General features: G+C 44.2%; 1 protein-coding gene across 3 annotated transcripts; it reads right to left on the reverse strand.

Annotated features, from left to right (window-relative positions):
• Window positions 1-942: 942 nt before the first annotated feature.
• Window positions 943-16,630, reverse strand: RAB5B (RAB5B, member RAS oncogene family). Of its 3 annotated transcripts, XM_019961071.2 has the most exons (7): window positions 16,514-16,602; window positions 15,223-15,281; window positions 6,130-6,391; window positions 4,903-5,054; window positions 4,511-4,633; window positions 3,865-3,958; window positions 943-3,551 (listed from the first exon to the last, which is right to left on the reverse strand). In XM_019961071.2, the coding sequence occupies exons 3-7, from the start codon at window positions 6,290-6,292 to the stop codon at window positions 3,436-3,438; spliced, it is 648 nt and encodes a 215-aa protein (XP_019816630.1). In that variant the 5' UTR covers window positions 6,293-6,391; window positions 15,223-15,281; window positions 16,514-16,602; the 3' UTR covers window positions 943-3,435. The 3 variants fall into 3 exon arrangements, with proteins under 3 accessions (XP_019816630.1, XP_019816632.1, XP_019816631.1); XM_019961073.2 differs by lacking the exon at window positions 15,223-15,281 and having other exon boundaries at window positions 16,514-16,630; XM_019961072.2 differs by lacking the exon at window positions 16,514-16,602 and having other exon boundaries at window positions 15,223-15,482.
• Between the last annotated feature and the right edge of the window lie 1,307 nt (window positions 16,631-17,937).

Consider the following 17,937-nt stretch of genomic DNA (forward strand, 5'->3'; position numbering starts at 1 on the left):
GTAACTTGACTAAGGCCATAGTTAATAAACTGTCAGAGGTGGGACTGAATTCCAGGCTATCTTTCCTGTCCTTCAGATTCTTTGGAATTTAAAACTCCTCCTGCAACCACACCTAATCTTTTCTCTGTATCATTCTCCCCGACCACTTCCACTTAGACTGTGAGGGTCAGAGCTTCAAGAATACATGGAAAAGTAGGACAATTTCCTGCTGAAATCTTCCTATTGGGGTAGAAGTCACATGATCAATCAACAATGTTAATTCAGTGATTTTTTAAAAACTTTCTTTAGGTCATGGACCCCTTTGAGATACTAATTAAGGCAGTGGGCCCTCTCCCTAGAGAGGTGCACATAAATTTTTGCATAATACTTAGAAGTATTTACAAACACCTCTCCCTCCAGTCTCATCAACTGTCTGCCCACAGGTCCATAGATGACCAACCCCTTCCATATATACATTCTGTAAGGATAGCCTAAAAAACTAAGCTAGGGACAGATTTGATGAGCTCTCTAATGGCTTGCAGTGATTAAACAGCAGTAAAAGGGCTATTTTACAAATTGGATTATCTCACTATTCAAGGAAAGATGAGTAATGAGGAGTTACCAAGATGCAGGGCTTCCTTGGTGGCTTAGCAGTAAAGAAGGTTCAATCCCTGGTGGTAAAGATCCCCTGGAGGAGGGCATAGCAACCCACTCCAGTATTCTTGCCTGCAGAATCCCATAGACAGAGGAGCCTGGCGGGCTACAGTCCATAGGGTCACAAAGTTGGACATGACTGAAACAACTAAGCATGTACATACATACGCACGCACACATGCATGCACCAAGATGCAAAGGCAGGTGTGTTTCTGGTTCAGTAAAACATTACTGGGTTGCCTTGCAAATTTCTAGTATTAGAGAAATAGCAAAAAAAAAAAAGAGAAGAGAAGAAGCAACACTCCAATACACCTTTTTTTCTCCTTTTTTACTTACATTAAATACATCGGTAAATCAGCAGTCGCATTCTGTTACCACGATTGTTATGTTGGGAGAGGAAGAAAAGGGGAAAAAGGCAAATGCTTTCTTAGAGGCAAAAAAAAGAAAAAGATACCCCCCCTTAAAAAACAAACAAACTGATCAGAAGAAAAAATGAAGAGCTGGGAAATAAAAACTAAGATTCCCCAAGCCCACCAGAGCTCAAAGAAAAGCAGAAGAGCTCCTAGAAAGTAGAAGGAAGGCAACAGACAGGCCCGTAAGTTAAGGCCAATCCTGTTCCTAAGGGGGGTAGTGGGAGGGAGAAGCCTGGAGAAATGGTTTCCCAGCCCCAAGGCAATGAAACGTCTTCACTCCTGCTCCATGGGGAAAACTGCACAAAGAACTTCATTTCTCAGAAACGTATGAGAGCCATCCTAGTTCTTCCACTTCTAAGGACACACTGGGTGCTTTAGGGGGCTAATGGGTGCTGGGAAAAGAGGGGGAGAATACGCGTCTCAGGGCCGTGGGAACTAAGGCTGCCCCTGGGAAAGGAAGGGAATTGAGGCATAAGTGGAAGAACCTAAGCTCAGTCCTTCAGAATCTCAGCGTCATGGATTTCTCAGCTGCTCTGGGACAGAAAGCAGTCTACAAGCCCAAAGGGCAAAATGGTTCCTAGTTCACTATGGCCTCTCCTATCTTATTTCCCCCAATTTCCCCAAAATTCTAAGCTAGAACAAGAAGGAATTTAGAGTTCTCTCTTGCCTTGATGGCTTCCCAAAGACATTCTAAAATATCTGTGAGGGACGTGGAGAGAGGCTAGAGATTTAGAAAGGACCAATGTCCTCTGGTGATGTGAGACAGTTGTGAGGGACCTTGAGTGCCAGTCATTCCCTGTCCACAGGAACAGGTGTTATGATATGAGGGGGCCACAGGTAGACCTCTGTGGTACAACTCCCTAGTGGTATGTGGATTAAACCACTGGCTGCATGGGGGATGGGTTTGGGGCAGTAAGCATGACAAACTGAAGATACTAACAAAGGAGAAAAGAAATCGGGCCTGATGGGAGGTAGGGGGGCAGAACAGACTGTACAGTGGGAATAAAGATCATACCTATTTACAGGGAAGTAGAAAAGACATGGTAATGGGTGGATCAAATTGAATGGGAACCCTGGAAAAGCACAGAAAACTCCTCCCTCTGGCCGGACTCTTCTTTACTCCCCTACAGTGAGTCGCCTATGCTATCCTGAGACTGCTCTCCAGCTGCTCAGTTAATTTCCCAGGAAAGGTAAACCTATACCCAAGAGTCAGGTTGGCAAGAATATAGGTGAAGTAAGAATTAGAGTTAGAGGAAGCTAGCAGTGGAGATTGGGCTTGACTAGCTGCCACCGGTAAAGTTCTTTGCAGCCCCTCCTCAAATCTCATATACACATTGGATTCCACTTAATTAAAAAGAGGGCAAGTAAATCAACCAAACCGCCCATTAAACAAGTATCACAAGTGAACTACCATCAATTAAAGTGCAAACTGCAGGGGGATATGGTGGCTGGGGCTGAGGCCATCTGAAGGCCAGAGAGAAAAAAATGCCTAAGTCAGAGGATGGGTATCAGAAACTGGTCCCTCCTCCATTTAGATCACAACAGAGCCAAAAGGCAGGCAACCAGTGAAGATTCTTTGGAGGACTCTGGGGTCCGGAATCTCCCCCATTATGGGGGAGAAGCTACCTAAGAAGCTGGGTGAGGGGGAAATAGGCCTTGGAAGAGTTCTTGAGCCACAGATGACGCTGCTTCTCCACCTCTTCCACTTCTGCCCAGTCAGACAATAGCAAGACTCCAACCTGGTGCCCAGGAGCTGGCCGTCCCATTCCCACCTCTACCTAGAAAAACCCTCCACAAGGCCAACTCACGGATGCTGCAGTGCTTTCAGATAGGAGAATCTCCAACCAAACAAAAACAAAAAGGCAATGTTTCCTTACTACCCCCTGCTCTGAGCCTTACTTTCCTCCAAGGCCCTTAATGTGACTGAACTGGAAACCTTCCTCAGTTCCTGGGTTTACCACCTTCTCCATCCTGGGGAGAGGAGGAAAAGGAGATCAAGAACAGAGACTGACCAAAAGCAGAAGGGGCAGGGGCAGGAGACAAAAAAAAAAAAAAGTTTTCTGAAAAAATGGGCAGAAGGAGGAGGAAAGATGAGTAGGTCACTGTCTTGCACCTATAATACAAAGTGAAGAAAGTTTGTTTTGGAAGGTAAGTCCTGGGGGATCTGACCCCCAAGCCCCAGAGTAGGGGTAGGAGGCCAGTGGCAACAGCTGCCTGGTGTTGTTGCTGAAGCGTTAAAAAGTGCCATGACGGAGCTGTCAAGAGGCAGCCCTTGGGAGCCAGGGCTCAGTGTGCTGTTACCGTAGGGGCTATGTGCTGAGGGGTGGGGATGGAGGTTATTTCTTAGCTCTCGTGCTAGCTCCATACTTGTTTGCTGCTAGCCACCCCCTCAGTTGCTACAACACTGGCTCTTGTTCTGCTGGGACTGCTCGTGAAGATCCACACCCCGGGTTCGGCCTGCTGCACCCCCCAGATTCTGGGGTTCACTCTTTGGCAACTTCTTAGCTAGAAATAAAAACAGAAGGGAACAAAGTATGGTAGATTTTACTCATTTCCCCAAAAAAGACTATTGGGGGAAAGGGGAAATGTGAGAGACTAATGTTCTCAAGAGGGGAGGGTTCATTGCAAACAACATTGAAGATGAGGGAGCTCAAGCTGGAACGAAAGGATGGAGGTCACGATGGAAAGTTACAGTATTTCCACACCTAAAGTTTTCATAAAGGGAGATACTCCCATTTACCTTTATGACCTGGGTTAGTGATCTTGCCTAGAGGCAAGGGAAAAACGACAGGAAGACCTCAGGCTGCTCTGACCTTACCTATTGCCAGGAAGAGATCGTTCACGTTCATAGCTGTCTTGGCTGAAGTCTCCATAAACAATAAGCTGTTGTCATCTGCATACGCCTGGGCCTCCTGCAAGGGGTGGGGTGTACTGGTACTCAGACTGTAGGGCAGAGACAAGTACTGCCTTTCCACTCCCATGCAGCACTGGAGCTAGGCAACATCCTAGGTTCCCTCCCCTCTGAGCCAGCTGGCCCTGGACCCATAATTTGGTGATGACTCCCTCAAGGGATATCCCATGGTCTCCACCACTTAATCCAACAAACAGATGTCAGGAAACTTAATTACAGGGAAGAAGGTAAGTTGGTTAGGGGCTTTTGGGTTCTGACACTTTTGAGTCCCTTACCTCAAATTCAATTGCTCCCTCCTTCCTCTTTTCACACTGGTACCCCCACAGCTGGTACTGGTACTCCCCTACCCCTCTGCTTTGGAATTTTCTTCTGACTCCTCTAAAATCTCCTGGCTGGCATTAGGGTCACAGTGCTGCTGTATTTAACTTGGTGCAGAACTGGGGAATGAGATGATGAATGTCCTCAGATGAGGTTTTCAGAGAGGGCAGGTTTGGAAAAAAGAGGTCCCAAGCATAGAGGGAGTGTGTCAGGAAGGACTCGGTGGCCAGCTTACTTCATACTCCACCATGCGCTTGTTGGCCAGGTCAGCTTTGTTCCCTGCCAGGGCAATAACGATGCTAGGACTGGCCTGTCGCTGTAGTTCTTTTACCCATGTCTTCGCTCGGGCGAAGGTTTCCTGGGAAAACACAAGGATGAGAATGGGTAGGCTGGAACAACCGCCAATCTAGGGCTATCACCTTCAGGTCCAATCTCAAAATTCACCTCTTCTAAGCAGCCGTTACTCATTGAAACCATTTGTTTCTGGTAATTCATTACCTCTGTCTTCTCAACACTTGGAAGCGTAATTTGTATTCTTATTTTGCTATTGCAAGAACCAGTTTTCTCTCCCCCACCTAATGTAATTCCTATAAATAAAAGCAAGGACAATCTTCTCAGCCCACTTACCTGATTAGTAATGTCATAAACCACAATGGCAGCTTGGGCACCTCTGTAGTACATGGGGGCCAAGCTATGGTATCGCTCCTGCCCAGCTGTGTCCCAGATCTCAAACTTGACTGTCGTGTCATCTAGACAAACAGACTGGGTAAGGAAGGCCGCTATGAATGAGAAAACAGAGGAGAAGTTGGTGTAAGTGGGAGAATGCACTGGAACATCCCACCCTCCTTCAAAATATCTCCACTGTCAGTCTAAGAGCAGTGACTACCCAGGCCGTTCAGCTACAGGAAAGGTTTAGCATTCTCCTTCTTATACCCTGGAAAGGTTTAGCATTTTCCTTCGGGTCCTGGCACCAGAATTAAGCCTGCTCTTGGCTAAATCCTTCCTGCCAGAAGTCTTTCCAGCTAAGGAATGGGGGCGCCATGGTAAAACTCTGAGGGCTAGAAAGAACCAGCTTTAATACCAGAGTCAACACTCTTCTAACCAAAACAGATTAAGAGATAATGAGAGACAATAAGCATCAGATAAAAGTTGATTAGAAGATTTTAAAGCCTGATGTGAGGTCCCACCATTATATTATTTGGCTGTTAAACTTTTTTGTATCACTTCTGCTGGTCTAAGAATGTATTTCCAAGGTAAGTAATAAAAGTGGAGAAGGAGAAATATGGGGAGTTCTCATATTGAATTAGCACCCTATTTCGGGATAGTGGCAGAGAGAAGGTAGCCAAGGTAGGAAAGGAATATTTCTTTATCTTTTGTATTTAGTTCTAACCTCTGCTTTACCAGACGTGTGCATCGAAGATCATCTAAGGAGCTTTTCCAAACATACACATCTATACTGCCATCAATCTCACCCTCCTTCCGAAACTAATCAGCCAATCTGAGGTAGGGCCCAGCATGCTCCCCAGGAGTTTCAGATGTACACCTTTGATTATGAGCCACTGCCTCAAATCAACCCTGCTCAAGATGACCCTCAACTGAACTTCACTGGGAAGAGGAAAATAGTCTGAGCTTAAAACAAAAAGTGTTTTTTTTTGGTGCTCAAAGGCCAACCTTTCTTTCTTCTAGGAAGAGGATGAACAGAGACCTGTTTTGGGGTATTTTGGCAATTTTTTTGTTTCATAAAAGATTTCCTTTTCAGGGAGCTAAGAGGGCCAGCGGCATAATCAGATCCCTAGATCTCCCCTTCAATAGCCCTTCTAAACACTAACTCTCTTCTCTCCCTGAAGTACTTACCTCCAATGGTGCTCTCCTGATACTCGTGGAACTGCCCTTTGACAAAACGTAATACCAGGCTAGATTTCCCCACTGCAGATTCACCCAGCAGGACCAGTTTGAACTGGCATATTTTGCTGGCCTGGGGCTGCCCATTGGGCCTGGCTGTGCTTCTGCTAGTCATGGCTAGATTATCAGAGTGGGAAAGGGTGGAGGGAGGGGGATGCCACAAAGCGGCAGAGGGGGGAGGGGGAGGGGAGGGGACGTCCAGGCTTCAACAATTCTGCAAGAAAAAAAGTGGGTAAAATTAAACATAGGGCCATGACAATGGCAATCATTTTTTAAGAGAAAGGACAGAATCTCCATTTCTTTGCTCCAATAAGGACTTAAGTCTTATAATCACCCACCATTAAAAGCTTACACCACTGAGCGGGTCCCAGGCACCTGGCACTCAGTGGTTAAGAGTGGACATCAAGAAAATAAGAATAGCATTTAAAGTAGAGTGTGCTGCAACAGAAAGACTAAAAACTGCGTGAGAGTAGTCTTTAATCTCCCAACCATTCCCCACCAGGTCTTCAAAGAACAGCAAATCGATCAACTTTTAGTTGGCCTAAAGAACACCCAGGTCCACCCAAAAGTGCCCCAGATCCCTACTATCTCTTTGGTGTCCTGGTGCTGTCCTTTTTTTACCCCTTTTTTCTAGCCTTCAAAATGAGAAATTCACTCTAGGGGTGTAGGTAACAGTCATCCCTGTGAAGAGCAAAGGGATAGCTTCTGGTTCTATATCCTTCATACATGACCATTTCTGAAAACTGACATTTCTGAAAATCAAACCAGGATCCAATTACCAGAAAAATCTATCCTCATTTCTGCTCAAAGGTAACAGAGAAACAGACTACATTCAGTGTTAACTCTTTCCCTTTGTTTCTGCCACCCCTCTGAGTCTGAAAATCTATCAAGTCTGAGTCAGTAGGCTTGATTTACTCTCAACTTGCAGCTCTCTTCTTGATGCCTAGGGATAAGACTACTCTCGGGATAAGACTACTCTCCACACTGAAAAGGCCTAATAGCTATAGCCCTCCAAATCAGAGGCAGAGAAAGAAGGTGTACCTTCTAAACACATGCAGCAATCTCCAGAAGATGGCACAGGAATAAGTCTTCAAGCAATAAATACTTGATGAAAGAATATAACTGAACCACCTTCTCTACCTTATAAGTGGCTAGGAAAGCTGGTGGTACAGAGGAAAGAGAGAGAAGTTGGGACTTTGAGTGTTCAATCATCCAAACCTGACTCTGAGGGGAAAAGAACTATGAGATTCAAAGAAGTGTTAGCATGATCAGAACATGCAAAACCACCTCACCCCAAAACTAAGCACTGCTTGGACTGTACTTTGTTGGTTCAAACTGATGTTTCCCTTCTCCAAGACTGATTCTAGTGACTCCATAAACATCATATTCTGTGACATATATAGTGAAAAAATAATTGCTTTGGGTTAAATGTATCTGCAATATCAGGGTTAAAAATATATCTGCAATATTAGTAAACATGGAAAGGATAGAAAAGCCATAGAGGAAGAAGCATAGAGGAACAAAAGCTGTGGAGTCCAATTCATTGGATTCATTTTAGTTCTGCTTATTAGCTATGAACTTTTGGACAAATTACTAAATCTACCTGTGCATCTGTTTCCTCATCTGTAAAATGGGATAACAGTCTATGAGCACCTACTTCAAAAGGTGTTGTGAGGACTAAATGCAATAATACATATAAAGAACATAAATATTTGACAAAAGGTACTATTAAGCTACTAATCATTATTAATATGACATCAAGAAAATTTCTCTTCCTGAGCCTTACCTTCTACCTTTATAAAATGGAAAAAATACCTATCTCGTACAATAGCCCTAAGGATTACGTGAAACATGTGTTTAATATAGAGCTAATAAATAGTAAGACAGGTATTATTTAGTGGCCCTGATTCACAGAAATAATCAATTTAATATATTAAAGGACATCTCAATATTAGTTGTTATCAATATAATCCTAAAGAGCAGCCATCACATGAAGGAGGTAGAGGAAAAAAAGAGAAAAAAAAAAGTGTAAGAGGAAGTTAACAGAGAAATGAGATAGAAATGAGAAAGCCCAGAAAAGTCTCAGCATAGACTAGATTAAGACAGAGGACTGAATAAAATTACTCTGATCTTACTGGGTATTTTGTAGTCCCCCAGGTCAATGAGTCCTAAGAATTCAGATATACATGTGCCACTTTGTGATGAACTTTTCACTGGTTTATGATGAAATGATTAAAATTAAAATGATACAGCAAGTTTTTCACAAAGCTAAATTTATTCAATTTAAGAGTATCCTTTATAACATGATTTCTAACTTCTTAGTATCAATTTTCTCTCAAAGGTAAATATGTATTTATTGCATGGATAAGCCTCTAAGACCTATAGTTCAATTTTAAAAAAAGCAAAACACTCGGCTGATTCTATTTCTATAAACAAAGCAAAATTCTACAAAGACAAAGGTATGGAAAGATACATACTCATCTTCCCTCTAGGGAGAATGAGACTAAGGAAAATGGTATGTAAAGAACTCAGATATTTTCATGCTACATAAATCTTTCTTTTATTAACAGGAAATATATAAAGTTTCCTACATAACTTTTTTTAAAAATAAATAATGGTGTTGCTAGTCAGTAGTAAGCTTTTTAAATATACTTATGTGGAAAAACAGAAACCCTTAAATTTAATTTGTCTGTTAAATCCAAAATTCTGGGAACCAGTACTGCAACTGCAAGAATTAGTATTAATTAGCTTCTTAACTACTAGTCACAGTTCTTTAGCTCTTTTCATCCTCAAACCTTTAAAGGAGTGTTTTTATTGTGTAAGCCAAGTAGTGATCTTGAAATTGCTTGGTGGATCATGATCAGTATATTAAAAAAAAAAAGAAAGAAATTACCATGTGGCATGCAAATAATAAGCACAAGAATCATTTTGTGAAAATGCTTCTTCACTTGTGGTTGTATGTACACACACTGAATTTTGATGTAAAAAAACTTTTTTTTTTTTTGAGCCATGATCAAAAAAAAAAAATTCAACAAACATTGCTTTGGAGAGGCCTGCCACTGAAGATGGGTTAGTAGGAAGTCTAATCTCTGGCTGGCCTACAAAAGCACTTCCAGGTGAAATTAAGATGAGGGCTGAATATAGCTCTCCAGGGGTCAGAGGTTTTCTAATCCTGCCACTAAAGTTATGGAGCAATTAGGAAAATGGAATGCTAAAGTCAACAGAGGCAGTCCTGCACAGTGGTAAGGGCTCTGGAATCAGGCAAGCCTTAGTTTTTTCTCTGCTTTGTCAATTAACCCACTGTGATCCTAGGCCACTCACTCCTTTTACCTTTCTTGGCTTCAGCTTCCTTATCTATGAGGATCTGGGGGTGGAGTAAGAAGGATAATAGGGGAAAATAGTAAAAGGCAGAATTTGAATTCAAAGTTCTGGGTACCTTTAAGAAATATGTTTCTTTATACAGTTTCTCAGCATCTGTGAGGATTATTTTTAAAAATATATTTATGTAATACTTCATATACATTGTTTCACAGGTAAAGAGGATAAGCCATTATAACTCTACACTTGAAAACAGATGAAATGATAGGGAGAAAAAAAAAACCTACAGATGATAAGCTGATTAAGTTTCCTTTAGGTTGATACACATATACTATACTCTTAAGAAACAACAGGAAAAGTGACTAGATTCTTTGACTTACTTCCTCACATTTCAAAGCAACTGATCCAAGGGGCAGAACACTAAGTTAGAGTGAACTAAATTCTCATTTGCAGACACATCTTTCTAGGCCTGGGAAAACAGTAGGAGTTGGAAGTGTGAAGATAGGAAACAGTAGGGAATTCCCTGGCGGTCCAGTGGTTAAGACTCCATGCTTTCATTGCCGTGGCCTGGGTTCAATCCCTGGTCAGGGACCTGCAAGTGGCATGGCGTGGCCAGGAAAATAAAAAAAAAGGTAGGAAACAGTCACAGACACTCGGGTCGAAAAGCCCCTCGTCACTGACCCCAACAGATGGTAAGTCAAGCCAGAGTCAATGAGCAAACTTTCTTGAACTGTCAGAGATTAGTAACTACTGGGTTAGGAAAGACTAACTCCCACTCCAGTATTTCAGCTCAAGACTGTGTCCTATCTTCTCTGTTCACGGTAATTGACCAGCTGCCCATCTCTGTGCCTTCATCTTTAATCCCAGCTTGTTAATAAGAGTATCACATTTTCTATGCAACAGCTAGACTCTTGAAAGATCAGGGGTACAGAAATGGAATAATACACATAAGATTCAATTGATTTCTCCCCTATTCTGGTGATGATTTTTTTGGCTGACAATTGACAGTGGGCAAACGAGCTATCCGAAGGCAAAAAACTAAACACAGCCAACCAGTCAGGTGGTGTGATGACTATTACCTTCAAACCTGAGGCAAGAAAGGGAGGAGATTTTTCTCCCCTTCAGCCCTTTCAGTTCAGATGAGAATGACTTAACTTCCCTCAGAATTCCAGCTTCACAAGAATGGCTTATCAAATGACTAAGGCTTGACTCTGTCATCAGTCCACTGGGGAAGGGGAACGTGGAGAATGAGGGGCAAGTTCTTTAGTGTAGGTAGCTCTCCCAGCAGAGGAAAATATGAACAGGAAAGCTTTCTAAGGGACTTCCCTGGCGGTCCAGTGGTTAAACTGAGATTTCACTGCAAGGCGGGCAAGAGTTTGATCCCTGGTTGGGGAACCAAGATCCCACAAGCAGCATGGCAAAAAAAACAAACAAACAAGCAAACCAACACAAAGGGTTGTTAGCAGCTTAGCCTGCTGATGCCTAGTAAGGCAGGACTCCATTCCTCAGATCCCTTCCCACTTGGTAACTTTGAGTTCCTATGTCAATTACATATGATGTGTATGTTAGTCACTCAGTAGTGTCTCTTTGTGACCCCGTGGACTGTAGCCTGCCAGGCTCCTTTGTCCATGTCCATGGAATTCTCCAGGCAAGAATACTGGAGTAGGTTGCCATTTCCTTTTCCATGGGATCTTCCCAACCCAGTGATTGAACCTGGGTCTCCTGTACTGCAGGCAGATTCTTTACCATTTGAGCCACCAGGGAAGCCCAACTACATATAATGGATGCCTCCAGAAGTCTGTCATCTATCAATAGAGACTGAGTTTCAGATAAAGAGCCACTGGAGTCTACCTCCCTCCCTTATGTTAGCCCTATAAATTCAGTTTTGCAGATTAGAGGCAGTTTAGAGGTCATCTAGTCCAATCTGTACTTTACAGTGAGGAAACTGAGGCAAATAAAATCAACCAACTTGCCCATACAGCCAGCTATCACACAACAGATTAGTAGCAAATATCCTTCTAGCAAGTACTCCTAGTAAGGCACTCTTGCTCCTATAATACCACTATACCACTTAAGGAAGCAGGAGATGCTGAACTCTGAACTGAAATTCAAAGAAAGTACCAGGACAGGAACAAGAGCTTAGACTGGATAGTTTCTGCCTCTATACAGTTTGGATAAGTACTTCCTTTGGGACTGAAAACAAGTTAGGAAGCCCCAGGCCTTCCCTGGGAACTAGAATCTAGTCCCATATCCTTCTGATAGAAGCAATCATTTATTACTATGCTTCTCTAAAAGGTATTGACCAACCCCTGCCAGGAGAGCTGAAATAGGAGCAATTCAATGGCGGGCACTAGGGAAAGAAGTGGTAATTTCTGCAGAATTCAATGGGCCGTGGGATTAATGTGAGATTTACTGAATAGAAAGACAGCACAGAAGCTAGTAAGTGTCTTCAACTCTCCAACTTTGTTTAGACCCCAAGTTACCAAAATCTTAAATTGAATTTCACTACTTGGCTCATTGCACTGATCCAATGTTAACCAATGAGTCATGGGCTTAAAAGAGTTTTTCCACTTCCCCTTACCCTCTCCCTGCTGTTCAGTAGCTCCAGTCATGTTTGACTCTGTGTAGCCTACCAGGTTTCTTTGTCCATGGGATTTCCCAGGCAAGAATACTGCAGTGCGTTGCCAGTTCCTTCTCCAATCCTCTCCCTTATATTTCCCCAAAAGCAAAAAAGCACACTTAATCTCTTATCAGCATGGTACTGCAAAGTCCCTCATATTGACCTAGGAAAGACTGGAATGCCTTTCTCCACTTTGTCTGCCTAGCAAATGCCTAATGTATCTTTTAAGGACAAACTCAAATGTCACATTCTCTGTGAAATTGTGTAATTACCCTCTCACCCCAAGAGAATTCACCATTGCTTCCTCTGGAATCCCATAGTATTAAGACTACATTCTTGGGAATTCCCTGGTGGTCCTGTGGTTAGGATTCAGGGCCTTCACGGCCTGGGGCCAGGTTCAATCTCTGGTTGGGGAACTAAGATCCCACAAGCCATGTGGCCTGGTCAAAAAATAAAAAAGACTGCATTCTTATCACAACATTTACTACATTATTTAAGTGTATCTGTCTGCTCTGCTAAACTAAGAACTTCTCAAAAAGAGTGACTATTTATGTCATTTTCAATCTCCAGAGCAAAACACAATGTCGGGGTTCCTAGTTCAGGCCTCCCTGTCCATCACCAACTCCCGGAGTTCACTCAAACTCACGTCCATCAAGTCGGTGATGCCATCCAGCCATCTCATTTTCTGTCGTCCCCTAGTAGGTATTCATTAATGTCAAAGCAATCCTGCTTGCTTCCTCCATCTACTCCTCCCCTTCTGGACAGAATCTTATTTCCATTTGGGAACGTTTTTAATAGGCCAAATTGCTCTCTCGCCTGTTTGTCATCTCCCCTGGATAGAGGGCCCTCTTGGGACCCAGCCCACAAGGTACTGTTGCAACTCACATGGGCTAACTGCTTTTCCTGTCACCCGTTACTTTACTATGCTTCAGATGGCCTAATCACACCAAATATGCAGCCCTCCCACTGTAACACTGAGGCAACTATGGTTAAAAACAAAGTTTTCTGAATCTTCAGTTAATGTTAAGTGCTAAAAAAAACTTTGGTTCAATATCTCCATTAATTCTTAAACTTAAGAAACACAAGTTTAAAAAAAGGAAAAATAAAAAATCATACATCTGAAAAGGTTTCTGCCCCTCAACAGAAACTACAACCTGACCTAGAATATGCACACTTTGCTCACCTGGGTGGCTCCTTACTCAGCTCAGTTACTGTTCAGTCAATGACTAAATCTTTCCTAAAACACTCTTTTGGGAAGTGGGAGTGTATTGTGTAGGGTTTTAAGGTATCCCTCCTCCAACCAGGCTGTTGCATTTCCTTAATTTAAATACACTGTCTCACACTTTGGTTATTACTTACCAATCTGAAATGCCATAGGATTAGGGAGCAGGCACTTGCTTCTCATACCTATGTCCCCTCCTAAGTCAAATTCGTATCAGTGAGCACAAACAAGCAAACTGTAAAAGAGCAATCCTTGCTCCTGGGCAAAAAGAAGGGATGAGGTATGATTTCAAGAGCAATGGGAAACTCCTCTTCTCCAAATATATTTTTGTAACTCCAGATCTATGTTTGAAATTCTATACTGATAATTTCCATTCTTTAACTCCCTCTTTAAAAAGCAAGAATTCTTGGGAGGATTAATACTTTAAATGACTTCGTTATTTACACCCTAATGTGGAGCAATTTTAGACCATTTTTCTTGAAAGTAGGCTTTGATTAAGGGGAAGGTAGAAAAGATAAGAAGAGATGTATAGAAGAAAGTGACAAAAAAAAAAAAAAGGGACAGGATACCATCAGGATGTAGGAAATGGCAAAGCCTAGTGAGGATTTAAAACACATACACATCTACACAATTTTCTCTAGGACTGGCTTTGTAGAAGAGAAAACAAAAGTTTCTGGAGGGACAACAATCAAGGTTTCCAAGGGCACTGTACAAAGGCTGGGCACATCACAGGGCTTCTAAAGCCAGTAAGGACAAATTCAATTAATAAGGTGGTGTAAAAAAGTGTCCCAGTTGTGTTGAGGTTTAGAGGAAAACCAATTTCAAAGCCAGAAAAATTTGGAAGCTTCTCATATCACTATAGAAAGACAGACACAAAGGGCCTTTAGAAGAACCACCATCTTCTTTGGGGATAATGAAGGGAGAGTCATATAATTTGAACATGCAGAGACCATGAACCACAGGACAGAAATCTCAAATTCCTCACTTTAGCAAAAATGCCAATAATTTTCCCAAACAAAATGATTCACTTTAACTTTTCTTTCCTGCCCATAAAAGAGAAAGACATTTTGGCCACCTATTTGGGCATTTCCTTAGGATACCCGGGAAGATCCTCTTGAAGAGGCTTCCCTGGTGGCTCCAGACGGTAAAGTGTCTGCCTGCAATGCGGGAGACCTGGGTTTGATTCCTGGATCGGGAAGATCCCCTGGAGAAGGAAATGGCAATCCACTCCAGCACTCTTGCCTGGAAAATCCCATGGGTGGAGGAGCCTGATAGGCTACCATCCATGGGGTCGCAAAGAGTCGGACACGACTGAGCGACTTCACTTTCCTTTTAGGATACCCAGTGCACAAGTAGGGTGTGTGCGTTTGTGTAAGAATGTGAAGGGATAACCCAGAGTACAGCTCTCTACTTGTCTGAATTTGATAAAAGCAAGACAGAATGAACTGTGAAAGGAGCACAATAAATAACAGAGTATCATCCCAGAAGGGAAAACTGGAAAGGAGAAGCCAGAGCATGGTGGGAACATGAAAACAGAACTGCCTTTGGTGGCACATTCCCCAAAGTGAAGTAAGATTAGTTTGATCTACTGTCTCTTATCTCTGACCTTTCTGGATGAAATGAGCAGGGTATATGTGGGAGGTTTTACACTTTTTACACTTCCATAAAACCTGAATATTTTAATATGTACATACCACTTGTCTAATTAAAAAGAAAGTAGTTATAAAATACAGTGGTATAAAATGGAAAAAGGAGGAAGTATAATAAGGGAAAATCCAATAAGCTCCAATCTATGGGGGGAACTAAGGAGGTCAGTAGACTGTTAAAAATATATGAGGAAGGGACCTCTGGGTCTTAGAAATCCATCTTCCTTTTCTCTACTCACCTCCTTCCCCGAGTGCCTCTGTTTGACCCAGCTTTCTAATAGCTCAGAAACCCCGGCTCCTGAAGAAGGAGACAAAGAACGGGTGATGCCAACCTTCTGGAATGAAATTTCTCTCTTCCCCAAATCCCTTCCTCTGTGATATCACCTCATATTTCCAGGCTTGATTCCACATAATCATTACCTGCCTGGGAAATACCCAAGTCTAAGTACCACAGAAGTTTCACCAACTATGGTCAGACGATCTTTGGATGGTTGGGGATATATAAGCCCATTTCTACAGCAGAAAATGAGTCACTAATTCCCCACTTCCAGGTGAGAGATATGGTCCCCAATATAGACCACATTATTAAGCAGGAAAGAAAGGAACAAACATCCCCCAAACCCAACTTCTTAGCTTTTTCACAGGACATGAAACAGGAGGTAAGAAGAAACACCGAGACTGCAGCCTAAACCAGCTTGAGGCCAAGGGAGAGAGTAGGGGCTGAGTTGAGAACTGCCAACAGTCACAGAAAAAAAACAATTTGTCTTCACTGTCTACCCTGAGAGTATCAGAAAACTTCAACTTGCCACATCTCCACACCAATGGGAACAAAAGCGCGAGTACTCGCAAAACCCAAGGCCCCCAGCTCACCCTTCAGCATTCCCTGAAGTTCCCATCACTGATTCGTGGCCCTGCTTCCACTAGTCCGGCTACCTGAGTCTTCTAGATTAGGAAAGCTTTCTTCGCTTGTGTCAGTCCTCCCACACTGATCCCTCTCGGCTCAACTCTGGGGCACCCTAGTTATTTTTATAATAGCCACTTTGCCTGAAAAGAATGCCTCTTACCCAGTTAAGAGCCCTTCCCTCACCCTTCCAATGAGACCTCTCGAGAGTCCCGCCCCGGTTCCCCTCGGGGCCAGGGCGTCGGGTTTGACCCCTCCTCACCTCCCGGCGAATGACTTACCTCACCCGCCGCCCAGTCCCTTTCCCCCAGCTCCTCCTTCTTCGGCGCCGCTCATTGAGGCCTGCCCCTGCCCGCACGCGAGCCCCGGGCCTCCTGCGCCGGCCCCCAGCCCAGCCGCCAAAACCTCCCGGCCGCTTCCCCGACTCACCAACTTCGGGCTCCCAGCCCGCCCGGCCCCCTCCTCAGCGCCCCCATTAGGCCTGCCGGGGCCTGGTCCCCTTCTCCCCTCTCCAGTGGGCCATTCTAACCCCTCGCAGAGGCCCAGACCCTCCTCTGCCCTCAGACCAGGCCGCTTTCCTTTCCGGGGTGCCTCCGCCCCTGCCCTTGCGGGCTCCATCAGCCCGGTACCTGGGGCTCCGTCTCCCCCGTCGGGCCCAAGCCTGTGTCGAACAGACAAACAGCTGCAGCTCAACCAAACCCTCTTGCCCCTCCTCCTCCTCCTCCTCGCCCTGGGGCGGGGCCCCAGCCAATTGCACGACTACCCGCCTACCATCAAGGGTGGGCTCTCTGCGTGCTAATCCGCCAATCCTCAAGAGAAAGGCGGGACTCTTTCGGCGCTGTCACCAACGAGTACGAGAAAAGGACTGGATAGGCGAGACTCCAGACCAATACAGTGAGGGAAACCTTGAAGATGGACGAGGTGAGGAGCCACTAAAGGGCGAACTCCTCAAGGTAGGGGGCGGCACCCCATTGATAGGCGTATACTTTAACCAATAAAATCTCGATGCCCTCATGACCCCGCCTTTTAACTTATAAACATCTAATCAGGTGAGAGATGGAGGCGGGCCAAAGTGAAACTTCAACCAGTACTGAGAAAAGTCGGGACTTGAATGGCAGGCAAGGCGGGGTTGAAAGAGGCCTTAGGAACGCCGCTACTGACCTTCGCCCCTCCCCCGGGGTTTGGCGGGGGCTACCTCCAGCGCCCCGCCTTGGATGACAAATTCGCGGGCGTGAAGGGAAATACCTCTCCTAAGGACCCGGAGCCTGGGAATTTAAGCAGCCTTCACGTCGGTGCTTCCTCCTTTTAGTTGGGGCCTCAGAGCACAGGAATTTCGGGGGTGGCCCTCGGGCAGTCTGAGATGTTTTGTGGTGAGCTGAGACAGTGGCAGGTCCAAGAACTGGTAGTTTGGGGAGGCTTTAACCGGAGAAGGCGATGGCACCCCACTCTAGTACTCTTGCCTGGAAAATCCCACGGACGGAGGAGCCTGGTGGGCTGCAGTCCATGGGGTCGCGAAGAGTCGGACACGACTGAACGACTTCCTTTTCACTTTTCACTTTCATGCATTGGAGAAGGAAATGGCAACCTACTCCAGTGTTCTTGCCTGGAGAATCCCAGGGACAGGGGAGCCTGGTGGGCTGCCGTCTATGGGGTCACACAGAGTCGGACACGACTGAAGTGACTTAGCAAAAAAAAAAATTAGCCCCTTTACAATAATTTTCGTACAGACGGTTGATACATTCAGAATCATATGTAAATGTGAATAAATATATTTGAAAAACTCTGCTGTTTGTAATATGCAAAAAGAAAAGAAAAAAAGGCAAACTTATTGGGAAACGCAGCGTCAATGCGAATTCCCTTGGAGCTCACTTCCAACGTAGTGCTGCTCCTGAGCCCTAACAAACACTGCAAATCTCGAACTGGAGCCTTGTATGTATGTATGTGTGATATATAGGTGGGGGGTAGGGTGGTAAGACGCGCAGGTTTAGGGGAAAATGAAGCAGGAAATACATAAGCTTCACTTTCCCCAGCCGTAAAATGGGGGCAATAATTC

The sequence above is a fragment of the Bos indicus genome, chromosome 5 (assembly GCF_029378745.1).
Source record: "Bos indicus isolate NIAB-ARS_2022 breed Sahiwal x Tharparkar chromosome 5, NIAB-ARS_B.indTharparkar_mat_pri_1.0, whole genome shotgun sequence".
In the NCBI taxonomy this organism is placed as follows: Eukaryota; Metazoa; Chordata; class Mammalia; order Artiodactyla; family Bovidae; genus Bos; species Bos indicus.

What these genes read in the sequence shown, in the direction of transcription:
- RAB5B (XM_019961073.2), bottom strand. Translation starts at nt 6,292, where the DNA reads ATGACTAGCAGAAGCACAGCCAGGCCCAATGGGCAGCCCCAGGCCAGC. An exon ending in AGCGCATGGTGGAGTATGAA is followed by an intron (nt 3,959 to 4,510) that starts GTAAGCTGGCCA and finishes CACCCCTTGCAG; the next exon opens with GAGGCCCAGGCGTATGCAGA. An exon ending in CGATCTCTTCCTGGCAATAG is followed by an intron (nt 3,552 to 3,864) that starts GTAAGGTCAGAG and finishes TTTTATTTCTAG; the next exon opens with CTAAGAAGTTGCCAAAGAGT.